Genomic DNA, 13,732 nt, shown 5'->3' on the forward strand with positions numbered 1-13,732 from the left:
TTTTCCCCTTTTTTTCCCTTCCTTCTCTCTCCCTTTTTCCTCTTTTTTCCTTTCCCTCTTTTCTTTCTCCTTTTTTTCCCAGCCAAGCAGGTCGCCGGCCCACACCTTCTCCTCCTCCTCTTTCTCCAGCCGGCCTCCCTTCCCCCCTACTCTTTGGGCCGGCCCAGCCCTTTCCCCGGCCCGCTCGCTCCACTCCCTCACCCGCGTCGGGAGTCCAACTACCCTCCCCCCTCTTCCAGCTGCTGACAGGCTAGGCCCACCAGTCGAAGGCGTCCCCTTCCTTCAGCCGCCCCTAGCCCGCACGCGTCGCGCCGCCAACGCGCTCGCCTCGCTGCTTGGCCGCGTTCGCGCCGCCGTCCTCGACCTCGCCTTGTCGCGTCCCGCTCGTGCGCGCGTCTCCCGCCGCTAGCCTCCATGCCGCCACTCTGCCTCGCCACCGCGTTCGTGTCCGCGCCGCGCCCGCCATCACTGTCGTGTTCGCCGGTGCAAATTTCGGGCGCCGTCGTCGCCACAATCCCCGCCACCAATCACTCCCCAAATCAAGCCACCGATTGCGCCGCCGCCTTCCTATTCGGCCTCCACCTTCCTTCCCTCTCCCTCCTTTCCATACTGGCGACCACCCTACCCTTCTTTTTAAACCCCTCTCCATCCGCCGCCGCCGGCCAGCATTATTGCCTCGTCGACGGCATCGCCTTCGTCGCCGACCGAACATCGATAGCCACCGGCGCACCGCGTCCTCATGCCGGACCGCCGCCACTGGGATCACGTCGCCGATCAGAACCGCCGGGCGTCGTCTCCTCCACCGCCTCCGGGCGGCGTCCCCTCCATCGACGCTGTTGTCCTCTTAGCTGCCGCGCCAATCCCGGTGAGCATCTCCTCCCTCCTCTCTCCCTTGCTCTGTTTTCGCCGTGCACCACCGAGAGCGCGCATGCGCTATGCGTCGGCGTCGTCGTTAGCCGCACACCGCTACACTCCCTCCGCTCGCGCGCCGCCGTCGAGGCCACCGCCTCTCCTTCCTGCCGGCCATCGCCGTCGTCGTTTCTGACGCCGTCGCCACCTCCTCTGCCCCGTTTGCTTCCTTTGGCCGCGCCGCCCGTTGTCGGGACAAGCCGCGTCGCCCCGCCGCCTTCTCGCTACGCCGCTGTGTCGCGCCCTCACCGCTCGCTACAGCAGCACCGCGCCCGCGCCATCGGCCATCCTCTGCTGCTGCCGCCATGTCGCGTCGTCTTCTTGGTCGATCCACTTCCGCGCCACCGCTCACCGCACCGCCTTCCAGTCCCCACCGACGCCCGCGCCACCACGTCGCGCCGTGCCGCTCGCGCTGCTGGCCGCCGCCCTCGCCCACGTTGGCCATGTCCTCGCCGCCTCGCGCCACGACGCCACATCTGCCTTGCCGCCCTGTGCCCACGAGCCCATCCCGTCGCGCCGCACCTCGCCGTGCCGTCGCTGTCGCCCCGGCTACCGCCTCTCCTTCCACTCTCCTCCTCTTCCTCCCCTCGCCGTTGTAACGCCATTGGTCTTCGCCGCCGAAGTCGTGCGCACACAGCCGCGTCGTGCCGCCGCCCTGCTCGGCCGACGTCGTCGCCACCTCCCCGGCCATCGCCGTCCTGCCTTCCCCGTCCCCCTGCTCGCTGCGCCAGCACCCCACTCAGCCACCACACGCGTAGCCGTGCTCACCGCTGCTGCCCGCCGCCGGTAGCTGGTCGCCGCCGCCGTTGGTTCTAGCCACCGCAGCACCGTCGCCCTCCGGCCACCGCCCCTGCTGCCCACCGCCACCCATTCGGCTGGCGCCATCCCCTCCCCCTCTGCTTTGTCCCATTGCCATCCTGGGCCCGCTTGTCAGCTCTCCCATCTCCCCTTCTCTCTGCCAAGTGGGTCCCACACACCAGCTCTTCCTCTCTCTCCCCATGGGTCCCCTCTATCAGCCCTCTCTCTCTCACTGACCCGTGGGCCCACTCGATCATGCTATCTCCCTCTCTCCCTTTCTCCCTCCTCGTGGGTCCCGCCCGTTAGACTCCTCCCCTCCTCTCTTTCCCGAGCCCACCTGTCACCCTCTCGGTTCTCCCTCTCCCAGTGGGCCCATGTTGTCATCCTCACTTTCCTGAGGATGACGTCAGATGTCCAATTAATTGTGCAATAAAACATTTAAGGTTTTTCCTGTTTAGTTTAAAAACCCAGAAAACTTCTAAAATTCATAACTAATTCATCTAGTCTCAGTTTAGGTCTATTCAAATTTCATTAAATCTAGAAAAATGCCAAGAATCCATTAAAAATAGTTCTTTCTCTGTTTCGATTGTTTTATAGCCTATTTTGCTCTGTTTGTCATAGGTTTTTGCCCGTCGAAGCACCGATCATCCTCGAAGTCGTCACCGAAGTTTCTCGTGGGTCTGAGCAAGGCAAGTGGCACCCCATCCTTCAACATATTGATCCCATGTTTATAAACTTCCTGCTTTAAATTCAAACATGCATTACTTTATGCAAATTTACTTTAGTTTATTTATCTATTGTGTAATTACCTTTATTTATATCCGTTGATTCCTATTTATTATTATTGTCATCTCAGGGTTAATTTGACTAGAAATAGGCTTAGGCAATGCTTAGCCATGCTTATGATCATGATTAACTAATTACTGTTAGACTTGATAGACCTTTCATGGTTATGATCATGATTAATCTCCTGTGTGGATTAATAATAACTAAAATATTGTTTATGGTGGGCTATGGGTGCATGGGTTTGAGAGTCGCGCCCATGGAAATTAAGAACCGGTTGTCGGGAAACCCATGGAAATTAAGTCTCACACGTACTAACCACAAACAGAGTATGGGCAAGGTGGGATTTGAAGCGTAGCTTCGAACTATTCGACATACCCAGGCAAGGGTGGACATGATGGAGAATGGATGCGAGTCATGGTTTAACGATGGCCTATACTGCTTCGGAATTCACCAAGGCACAAGAGGGGACTGCCGACTTCGTATAAAGGAGGGGGGGAAACCTGCAGTGTGGTGCGATTGAATATGGAGGGTTATGTGACGGGTCCTAGCACAGTTTCCTTTCCGTGGGAGCTGGGAAGCTGGGAGCTCGCCCGTAACCGTGGGCACGGCTATTCGAATAGTTTATACTCTGATCAGAGGTGTACTACTGTACCCACAAGACACGACTCCACTACACTTGAACGTGCGCCGACATACCACCACGGCATACCGGAAAGGAGACCGTGATAGGACCCGTTACACAACCCTCCCTATTTAATCGCACCACACTTCAGGTTTCCCCCCTCCTTTACACCAAGTCGGGCAGTCCCCTCTTGTGCCTTGGTAGATCCGGAAGCAGGAGAAGCTTTCGTTACACCACGATTGCCCGTCCATACTCCATCACGCCTACCCTTGCCTGGGTACGTCAAATAGTTCGAAGTCATGCTCCAAATCCCATCTTACCCATTTCGGCATGTGGTTAGCACTTATTTACTTCCAGGGTTTCCCGTGAACCGGTCCTTAATCGCCATGGGTGCGACTCTCAAAACCATGCACCCCTGGTCCAGCATGGCTAAGCATTAACCTAGGCCTGACTCTAATCAAGTTACCCCTGGTCCAGCAATGAATAAAGTTGGATAAACAACGGCATAATAATAAGGTTTACCCGAAAATAGCATAAAGTAAGTACTTTAATTAAAACAATGCATATTTGAAGTAATAAAGCGGGGAATTTGCAATAATGGGTTCAATATGTTCAAGGATGAGTGTCACTTGCCTTGCTGTGGCCCTTGGGGAACTTCGGCGACGATCTCGAAGTAAACCGGCTCTTCGGCGGGGTCCGAATCTAAGCGACAAAGCACAAAAATAAATAAACAGGTACAAACTCTACTGAAACAGCAAAAGAAACTATTTTTAGTGGGTTCTTGACAATTTTATGATTTTAATGAAATTTGAATGGACCTAAACGGAGACTAGATGAATTACTTATGAATTTTAGAAGTTTTCTGGGTTTTTTAGCTAAACAGAAAAGTCCTAAATCAATTATTGCGCAATTAATGGGGCTGGTGACGTCAGCGAGGAGAGAGGAGGCTGACGGCTGACAGGTGGGGACCACCTGTCGGTGAGAGAAGGGGAGAGGGAGAGACTGACACGCGGGCCCGGGGAGGAGAGAGAGAGGAGGCGGGCGCGGGGTGACTGACGGGTGGGGCCCACTCGTCAGCGAGAGGGAACAGACAGGAGGGGAGCAGAGCGCGGCTCGGGCGGACGGCGGCGACCGGCGGGAGCGGCGGGCGACGCGGCGGCGCACGGCGACGGCGGCGCGACGGCGACGGCGCGACGGCGCCGACCGGCGAGCGGCGACGGCGACGACGGCCGAGGCGGCGACGCACGGCGATGGTGGAAGGACAGCGGCAACGGCGACTAGCGAGCGGCGACGGCGCGGCACGCGCGGGCGCAAGCAACGGCGGCCAGACGTCGGCGACGCGGAGGCGACGACGACCACGGCGACCGGCGGGATCGGCGAGCTTCGGCCTCGTCCGGCGACGGCGCGCGACTCGGCGGCGGTCGGCCAGAAAGGGGGAGAAAGAGGGGAGGAGGATGGGGATGCTCACCGGCGGCGGCGAGAGCGCGGATGGGTCGGCGAGATCGAGGCGAAGGTGGCGGCGCGGGTTGGAGCGGGAGATCGGCAACGGCGGCGGAGATCGACGGGTGCCGGCGACGGGCGAGACGCGGCGGCGGAGAGGTCGGAGGAGCTGCGGCGGGCGCGAGACGTCCACCGGCGACGACGAGAGCCCGGGAAAGGTCGGCGACACCGAGGCGGAGACGATGATGCGGCTAGGCGGCGACGACCGGTGACTGGTGGCGAGATTGCGCGGCGGCGGCGAACGGCGGCGACTCGAGCGACGACGGAAAGTGGGCGACGGCGCACGGCGGCTCGGGATTTATAGGGTGGCGGCACCGGCTAGGGCGGGCGGAGGTTGGAGACCGAGTCGGCGACGACGCGGTCTCGGCGGCGGCCGTTGCGGCGGCGGCGGTTGTGGCGCGGCGGCTGACTCGGACGCGACCGGCGCGACGCGGGCGCGAGCGCGGGGAAACGGTCACTGACAGGTGGGCCCCACCTGTCAGTGGCGCGAGAGGGGAGGGAGCGGCGATGGACTGCGCGGCGCGGGCGAGCGGGCGAGCGGGCGAGCTGGGCCGGAGCCGCGGCCCAGGCGGGAGCGCGCGCGGGCGGAGGGAAGCGGCCGGCGCGGCTGGGCCGGCCGAGCGGGAGGATGGGCCGGCTCGGCTGGGCCGGCCCGGGAAGGAAAATGAAAAAGAAAAAGAAAAGGAAAAAGAGAGAGGGAGGAAAATTGGACTTCGGCCCAATTTGAGAAGGAAGGGAAAAAGAAAGGAAAAAGTAGGAAAAAAGGAAAACCCCACTTTTGCCGAGTTTTAAATTAATTTGTTTGGCCAAATTTTATACTTCTGCAATTTGAATTTAAATCCAGTTAGTCGATTTGCGAGCCACGATTTAATTGAATTAATTCCTTTTAGAGGGATTTTTCCTGAGTTAATTAAGCCAATTGTTATTTACGGATTTCTTTTTACAATTTAGGCTTAGGACGAAACTCCGGGTGTGACAGTTTTCCATAGAGAGAAGGAATTGATTACAATGAAACATTTTTTCCTGTCTCTAATAAAGACTGATTCAAAATTGTCATGGCGCTAGTGGCACATTATGATTTAGAGCTCCATCGAATGGATGTGAAAACGGTATTTCTAAATGGCGATTTAAATGAAAATATTTACATGGCTCAACCGGAAGGTTTTATTGTGGAAGGAAAGAGCCATATGGGATGCAAACTTAAGAAATCCATCTATGGACTTAAACAGACGTCAAGGCAATGGAACCTTAAGTTCGATGAAATTATCAAGAAATTCGGATTTAAGGAGAATAAGGTGGACAACTGCATTTATACCAAAATTAAAGGTGGGAAATTCGTTATACTAGTACTCTATGTAGATGACATTTTATTAGTAAGCAGTGATAAGAATCTGCTGCGAGAAACCAAGGAATTTTTGTCATCGAAATTTGATATGAAAGATCTCGGTGATGCATCATACGTTTTGGGTATTGAGATTCACCGAGACAAGTCCAAAGGGGTGCTAGGATTATCTCAGAAATCATATATTTCCAGAATATTGGAAAGATATAATATGAGTAAATGCTCGACATCACCTGCTCCAATAATGAAAGGGGACAAATTTGGTTCATTCCAATGTCCAAGAAATGAATTAGAAGAAAAAGAAATGACTATGGTACCATATGCTTCAGCTGTCGGAAGCTTAATGTATGCTCAAGTTTGTACGCGACCAGACCTGGCGTTTGTAACCGAGATGCTTGGCAGATATCTGTCTAAACCAGGTATGGACCACTGGAAGGCAGTAAAGAAAGTATTGCGTTATTTGCAAGGAACTAAATATTACATGCTCACATATAGAAAATCTGATAAGCTTGAAGTTACTGGTATTTGGATGCTGACTTTGCAGGGTGTTTAGATACCAAGAAATCTACTTTTGGGTATATATTCACTCTCGCAGGGGGAGCCATTTCATGCAAAAGTACTAAACAAACACTGACTGCATCATCGACAATGCAGGCACAATTTGTGGCATGTTATCAGCAACGGGACAAGCTGTATGGCTTAAAAATTTTATCCCGGGATTACAAGTGGTTGACAACATTGAAAGACCATTGACAATATACTGCGACAATGAGGCCGCAGTTTTCTGTACGAGTAACAACAAGTCAAGTGAAGCTGCCAAACACATTGACCTTAAATATCATGCTGTGAAAGATAGAGTACAGGATCAAACAATTAAAGTTGAATACATAAACGCTAAATCAATGCTTGCGGATCCGTTAACTAAAGGCTTATCTCCCAATTTGTTCAAAGAACATGTGGTCAACATGGGGTTGTGTAATGACCTTGAATATGATCCTAGAAACCGGGGCAATTAATTTCAATCAACATCCGCCTAATTAATCAAGGGTTTATTTATGTGATATAGTGAACTATAAGTCTTGTTGTCTCAATGATGCTAAATGTTGTTGTGACACATTGCTTTGGGGAGCTGTATTATATGATGGACTCGTAATTAACCTCTAAATCAAGGGGAGAATGTTGGTTGATTTATCGTTTAGCCAATATTTAGGAAAGGATATAACCACCATAATCCTATCTGTAATTTATCTCTAACTCTAAATTCGTAACCCTCATGGGCTGTAACTGCAATCGGTAGTTACGGGTCAGAATTAGATTAGGAAAAGCCTCCGAGGCCCACCAGTGCGATATTAAAGAAGAGGAGCCAACGGGGACGCTCGTGTCGCTTATTCTTGTATCCAGAAATTAGAAATCAATCTCTCCTGATCAGAGAAGCGCAGGAAGGGTTTCGTGCGGCGATTCCAGGGTAGTGCCGTTGGAGACCCGAAGGCCGGAGGTTCAGAACAGATCACCGGCAGTCTAATCTCGCCGGAGACGAAGGAAAGAAGACAGAATTGAAGGAAAGAAAAGAAGGGAATCAGATGGCTTCATCTGCAGGTTTATTTAGTTTTCTTCATTTGAATTAATCGGTAGGGTTTAAATTCGTAATCTATTATTTATGGATGAGTTGAGTTATCTAACAAGAAGTGGGGTTCGATTAGGGAGGGAAATAAAGAAAAGAGAAAAAGAAAAAGGAAAAAGGGAGAATGAAAGGAGGGAAAAAGAAAAGAAAAAGGAAGGAGGAAAAAAAAACAAATTGCCTCCAATTGTGTCAATTTTTATTAAGTTTATTAGAGCAAATTTTATTGACTGCAATTGAAATATAAATCCTGTTAATAATTTTTAAATGCTTTCGGAGTATTTTAGAACATCCGAACAGCTTCCATTAAATTAAATTAAATTGTACACTGTTTTCTCCTGAACTTTATTTAAAAAATTTTTTAATGTATTATTTAATTACTTCTTGGCTTGGGGTAAAACTCTGGGCGTGACATTGGGTTGGTCCGAGAATGGATTGGTCGGCTGCCCGATCTACCGTCTCACGAGGGGTAGTCTTGCCAACTCGGTTCAGTGTATGGGAGATTCACCCTTAGCGTGATACGGATAGTTAGGAGTGGGTTATGTGAAGGGTCTTGTCACAACCTCTTTGCGGGATGTCATGGTGATATGTCGACGTGCAGGAATATATGTGGGGCTATGTCTTGTGGGTAAGGTTGCACACCTCTGATCAGAGTAAAACTATTGAAACGGTCACACCTATTGTTATTGGGTGTTAACACCAAAATTTGTTAAATTTCCATATTGGATTCAGATAAGGAAAGATGCAATCGCCGATAGATATTTTATCCGGAAGAGTTCGAATTCAACAGGGAATCGTGAAGACCGCGGCGTAATTTTATCTGGTAGTTAGAGTTAGTTAGCATTTTATCTCTAAGAGATTAGAGTCTGATCGGGACTTGTTGGTCTTCTTTTATCTATTAGAAACCATGTCGTGTTAGAGATAGAGTTTGTTATTTTTTTTTATCTATTAGGAGTCGTGTCCGACATGGATTAGCATCCACCCGATGGTATAAATATGTGTGTCTGGGGTCATTGTAAATCATCTACACATCAATAGATCAATTACTCTCGGCGCATCGCCACCCTCCTAATTGAGGTTTCAATCCGGCGGAACTTGGCACCTGACGCGGGGCTACATCACTTCGATCTCCGGTGGAGGGGTAAGTCCATCGTTCCGCCGGACCACGGTAATCGCATCTGCTAGATTAGGACTGTCTTGGTTCGGTCCGATTTTTTAATCTGGTTGTGCGATTGCCAGTTATCGTATCAGTTTTAACTCGAGTTACTTCGGTACCTTGAGTTGATCTGGTCGGCCACTTTGGGTGATTTCCGTTGGTTCGATATTCGCTGTTTGACATATTCAATCTAGTACTGTCTTGGTTCGGTCTAATCTAGTAGACTGCGTTTGTCAGATGGTTTATATAAGATCGATGTATTTTGTTCACTATTTATCGGAGTACCAACCGATAAGTTATCGATCATCGGCTCGTTGGCTTGATAGCAATCTAGATCTGTTTATAATCTGGCCTGATATTGCTAGGCGTAATCTTGAACTGTCTTGGTTGGGTCCGATCTTCTATGATTATTCTTAGCAATCTAGGCTAGATATTTTATAGATCTTGGTTGTTTATCCGCCGTCTATAGCCGATGTTTTTTTTCCGATCTACATGCTTATCATATTTACATCAATATAATAGCAGATTGCTTTACTGCATTATTTTTATACCAATCGACTTGATTATTTTAGATCGGTAGTTATTTATGTTGCATCAGTTTATGAGAATTACATGCAAATTGGATTTAGCCGATCGTAACACATGATTCATTGTTTATTTCAAGTAATTCGTCAGTTTATTTATTAGCCTTATCGATCGATCTTCATGTTTCCTATAATCATATCGTGCTCAACTGCATACTATCTTGGTTAAGTCCAATCTCTGTACGTCTAGTTCGATCTAGTTATAAGAGCTCGTCCGATCGACTAGGATTAATAAGTAGCTTGGCGGATTACGTTGGTCTAATATTTAATTCAAGTCTATTTCTATCAAGATTCTAGCCGATCGAAGCTTTTTATAGCCGAACGTTTATCCTATCGGCTAACCGTTGTAGCATCAACATCTGATTGACTTGATATTTATTCACCTATCGGCTTGATAGCCGATCGGCTTGTTTTACTGTCTATCTTGTTAGTTGCAGGATCAAATTGACTGGCATGCCCGAGTATCTTCTCAGAATTTAGGTCCTGTACTGGAGCTGTCTAAGATTGACTCCCAGAAGTCAAAGTTGCGTCTAACAAGTAGTTGTTCAAAGATAAGGCGAGTTGCTATACTCAAGTACTACATGTGAGGTTGTGCTGATGCCATCGGTTCTCTAAAAAACTGTACTAATTTTTGTTTTCCAACTGCGTAGTTAACACTCTATTTTTTATTTGTTTAATTAAGACAATGAATATGTACCGAATTGTTATAGTGTGTACACGGGCTAGTCCTGAACCGAGATTTAATGCATACTATTGTTGAAAAATTGGTGTAAATTTTTAGGGGTGTCAGTATTCATTGATTGCTATATCATTGTTTCACTCATCATCAGATCGATCAAGGCTATAGACCACTTTTACTAAATGTCGAGACGACCAAATCACTAACACTAACATCAAACAAAATAGGAACAAGAACTTGGAGTTTTAGAATTATTGTGTTGACACCATCTTTTAAGTGAAATAAATAACTTTCTTGATCTTTCAAAGGATGTATCGCTACAGGTTATATTTTTAATCATTGAATGGGAAATGTACACATACTCCATAGAAACATCACATGCAATTCACTTTGTCAAAAACATCGAATTATAACTTTTGATCTGAAAAGAGTTGATGTGATAAATATTAGGTATGTAATGTATGGTAAATTAATATTTTATTTAAATTTCTTTTATTCAATATAAGAGACCATGATATTTCTTTTCAAACTCACAAAAATATATGTTGAATTACATGTTATTTGAGAGTTGCATAATCATTTGTTCATTGGATATATACAAACATTAATATTTTTTATTTAATATAAGGAGACAAGAAGTTATATGGGATACAACTTATTTTTGCATAAAGTGGCTTTTCAAAATTAGCTTTAAGTAGTTTAAAATTTATGTAAATAATATATAATGTAAACAAATTACATAAATAAAATTATCATTATAATGTGTGAACTTGATTTTGCAGTGATTGTGAAATTAGTGTTTGAACTTATTGTTGCAATCCTTTTGAGATTTGTGTATTAACGTGGTGTTGCAGATTTATCTTTTTGTTTAAAATATAAAAAGAAGAAAAAGTACTGCCATGATATAATTCTTACGGGTTTGATAGATCTTTTTAATTAAAATATAGAACAAAGAAAAAATACTGCCATGATATAATTCTTACGGGTTTGATAGATCTTTTTAATTAAAATATAGAACAAAGAAAAAGTACTGCCATGAAATAGTTTTTTAGATTGTATCCATGTAACCATAATGAGAAGGTCAAATGGTTTGATGAAGGCGGTCCATGAGAATTGTAGAGGAGGAGACAAATTATATAAGTATGAGGTCTTTTAGGGCCTCATAATTTCGCTTCAGCATATGCTTATAAGCTTAAATTTTAATTTTTAGCCTTAAATTTGAGTTTATTTTAGGATTTTTTCATCTATGTTTTTTTGGCATTTGATTTTAGGTAGCTAATATATATATATATATATATATATATAAAACTTCTTAGATTATTTTTCAATGCAAATATACCTTTTGCGTTTTTCTTTTAAAAAGTCAAAAGATGACCTGCTTGGAGTGCATCACTTGACCTCCAACAATAATTCTTGGCCATGGATATTTTACTTTTTATGAATGCAAAGAATGTGTAAAACATTATCTATAGTAGTACATAGTGAGCAAATGGTTGTTACTTTTTTAAAAAGTAAACAATTGTTAAAATTTTAAGGTTAGATGGAACAAATAAAATAAAAGAAATTTCACATATTGAAATATGATTTTTAAGTATTTGCGTTTCACAATTTAATTATCCAGTATGAAAATATAGTTTCAAACTATCATTTGACTTGTACATAAAAATAATGCTAAAGATTTAAATTTATCTGGCAGTAATTGGGTTTTGAAAATGGCTTCACGATTTGTGACAGTAATTTAAATTGGAATGCATTAAATACTTACTTTATAGCAAAGAACACTTCTTAGGCAAGTTTTTTTTTCCTTTTTGATGATCTATTTTCTCTAATGAGGTAAGACGAATGTCATTCATCGGATCATTGTGTAATGGACGGACCAAAACTAATTGGGAGTGCCATAAAGAATTCATATAACTATAAATAAATTTAGTGTTGCAATCACAAATGTACAAAAGAATCCCATCCCCTACTGAAAGAAGGGGAAACTATTAAGACCCATATCCCAATCGTTTAGCTTCACAACAGTCAACCTCCAATGCTCCACCACAAAGCATATCTGCGCGCTGCACTGCGTTTTTCCATAGATTCTGCACTATGTCAGGAGACTGTAACTTCCTAAATTGATGCGAGAAGTGCAACCCCGACGACAATGGCGCCGGGCCGAAGCCATGGTGCGGCCCCAACGCGAGGAGCCGACGACGCGACGTGCGCGCCGCCGGCGTACACCATTCCCGGATCTGATCCCACCGATTTGACGCTGCATTCCAACAAAGCCAAAGGAGGGGTCAGTGACGAACACTAGAGCGAGCGCGAGGGGCAATTAGTTAGCTTGATATAGCGTAATTCGATTAACTCAAATACCTGGCTGTGCTGGGGCAGAAGACGATGTCGTACGACGTGTCGCCGCCGGCACATGTGAAGGTTGAAGTTGCGTCGTCGTAGGCGTAGCTGTACGCTCGTGGGCATGCGTCCTTGAAGAACCGAGAGTACGGCGATGGCCTGCAGGTGTTGGGGCTGCCGTAGCCGCCGCTGCAGCAGTACTGCGCCGACCCGAACGCCTCGCACGCGCTCTTGCACGCCACGCCGTCGCCGCCGGCGGCTGCGGCCGGCAACGCCACCCTCAGCTCGGCTGGGCACCTCCCGTTCAGGTCCACCATGCACCCCGTCGGCACGCAGCTGCCGCCGGACGCCCCGCTCTGCGGCGTCACCAGCATCGGAAGGTTATACCCGTCGACGAGGCTGACGTCGTAGAAGTCCATGCCGCCGCTGCCGTCCAGCGTGAACTCCGCCAGGGTCGCGGGCGGCTTGGCGGTGTTGCCCGCGCAGTCCAGCCGGCCGGTGCCACAGTCGCCGGTGGCGCAGGCGAACCTGCCGGAGGGATCCGTGGAGCAGAACGTGCGGCCCCAGAATCGGCCCGACCACCCGTGGGGCACCGTCATTGTCCTCGACTCGCCCGGCGCGAGCGAGAATCCCGTGCTGTCGAGCGCCGGCGAGTTCCCGGCGGACAGGATCCCCGGCCACACGGTGTACCCGCAATTGTTGGTGACGGTGAACGACTTCGACCGAACACCTGAACAAATCGACCAAGAATTGGAAGGTCGTTGCACAACACGTGACTAGCGCGAATGAAAAAGCAAGCATCAAGATTCAAGAAGCAGAAGAGGGTGATCGATTGGCTGCTTACCACTAACGGAGACGAGGAGGACGACGAGGGTGACGAGAGCTTGGTGTGCTGCTGGCTGCATTGCGATTTGCTTCTCACTAGCGCTGTAATTTCTACGTTAATTAGTGCGAGTGCGATCGATGCGGAGTGTGGCTAAGGTGATCGATGAGCTTTGCTTCTGGTGATGCAGTGTGGTTGAGGGCTTGGAGCTTGAGCTGAGTTATATAAGTTGCTGATCCTGTTTAGTGCTTCCGTTGATGCAGTGTTACGTAGAGGCCCAGCACCTTTTTTTCTTTATCTTTTCGTTGCTGATTCCACCAACCGGGTTCCGAACTTTCATGTGCAACTTCGTTTTCTGTATTTCACATGAATAGTACAATATCGAAAACAAAAAAGTAAATACAGTATTATCCTGATTTCTTTCTCGTGGAGAAAAACACATAACATAAGCGCGTTAGGTATTGCAGATAGTTAATGATCAGAGATAGTAAGAATAATGACACACCTCTTGATTTCATTAAATTATACAGTCGTGCATCAGTATTCCGGAGGCATGGTTTATTGAAAATCCATGC

General features: G+C 47.5%; 2 protein-coding genes across 2 annotated transcripts; one reads left to right on the plus strand and one right to left on the minus strand.

Moving 5' to 3' along the window:
* The first annotated feature begins 343 nt into the window (after nucleotides 1-343).
* Nucleotides 344-10,056, plus strand: LOC107303520. The gene is made up of 3 exons (XM_015833093.2): nucleotides 344-865; nucleotides 2,329-2,396; nucleotides 9,753-10,056. The coding sequence occupies exons 1-3, from the start codon at nucleotides 415-417 to the stop codon at nucleotides 9,900-9,902; spliced, it is 669 nt and encodes a 222-aa protein (XP_015688579.1). The 5' UTR covers nucleotides 344-414; the 3' UTR covers nucleotides 9,903-10,056.
* A 1,837-nt stretch (nucleotides 10,057-11,893) lies between these two features.
* On the minus strand, nucleotides 11,894-13,239 carry LOC102716100 (thaumatin-like protein 1b). Its single transcript, XM_015833092.2, has 3 exons — nucleotides 13,179-13,239; nucleotides 12,356-13,064; nucleotides 11,894-12,251 (listed from the first exon to the last, which is right to left on the minus strand). Exons 1-3 carry the CDS (start codon nucleotides 13,237-13,239, stop codon nucleotides 12,110-12,112), a joined length of 912 nt encoding a protein of 303 aa, XP_015688578.2. The 3' UTR covers nucleotides 11,894-12,109.
* Between the last annotated feature and the right edge of the window lie 493 nt (nucleotides 13,240-13,732).

This window comes from Oryza brachyantha, chromosome 2, assembly GCF_000231095.2.
Source record: "Oryza brachyantha chromosome 2, ObraRS2, whole genome shotgun sequence".
Lineage (NCBI taxonomy): Eukaryota > Viridiplantae > Streptophyta > Magnoliopsida > Poales > Poaceae > Oryza > Oryza brachyantha.

What these genes read in the sequence shown, in the direction of transcription:
- LOC107303520 (XM_015833093.2), top strand. Translation starts at nt 415, where the DNA reads ATGCCGCCACTCTGCCTCGCCACCGCGTTCGTGTCCGCGCCGCGCCCG. An exon ending in TAGCTGCCGCGCCAATCCCG is followed by an intron (nt 866 to 2,328) that starts GTGAGCATCTCC and finishes TGTTTGTCATAG; the next exon opens with GTTTTTGCCCGTCGAAGCAC. An exon ending in TTCTCGTGGGTCTGAGCAAG is followed by an intron (nt 2,397 to 9,752) that starts GCAAGTGGCACC and finishes TGTTAGTTGCAG; the next exon opens with GATCAAATTGACTGGCATGC.
- LOC102716100 (XM_015833092.2), bottom strand. Translation starts at nt 13,239, where the DNA reads ATGCAGCCAGCAGCACACCAAGCTCTCGTCACCCTCGTCGTCCTCCTC. An exon ending in CCTCCTCGTCTCCGTTAGTG is followed by an intron (nt 13,065 to 13,178) that starts GTAAGCAGCCAA and finishes CGATTTGTTCAG; the next exon opens with GTGTTCGGTCGAAGTCGTTC. An exon ending in TTCTGCCCCAGCACAGCCAG is followed by an intron (nt 12,252 to 12,355) that starts GTATTTGAGTTA and finishes GTTGGAATGCAG; the next exon opens with CGTCAAATCGGTGGGATCAG.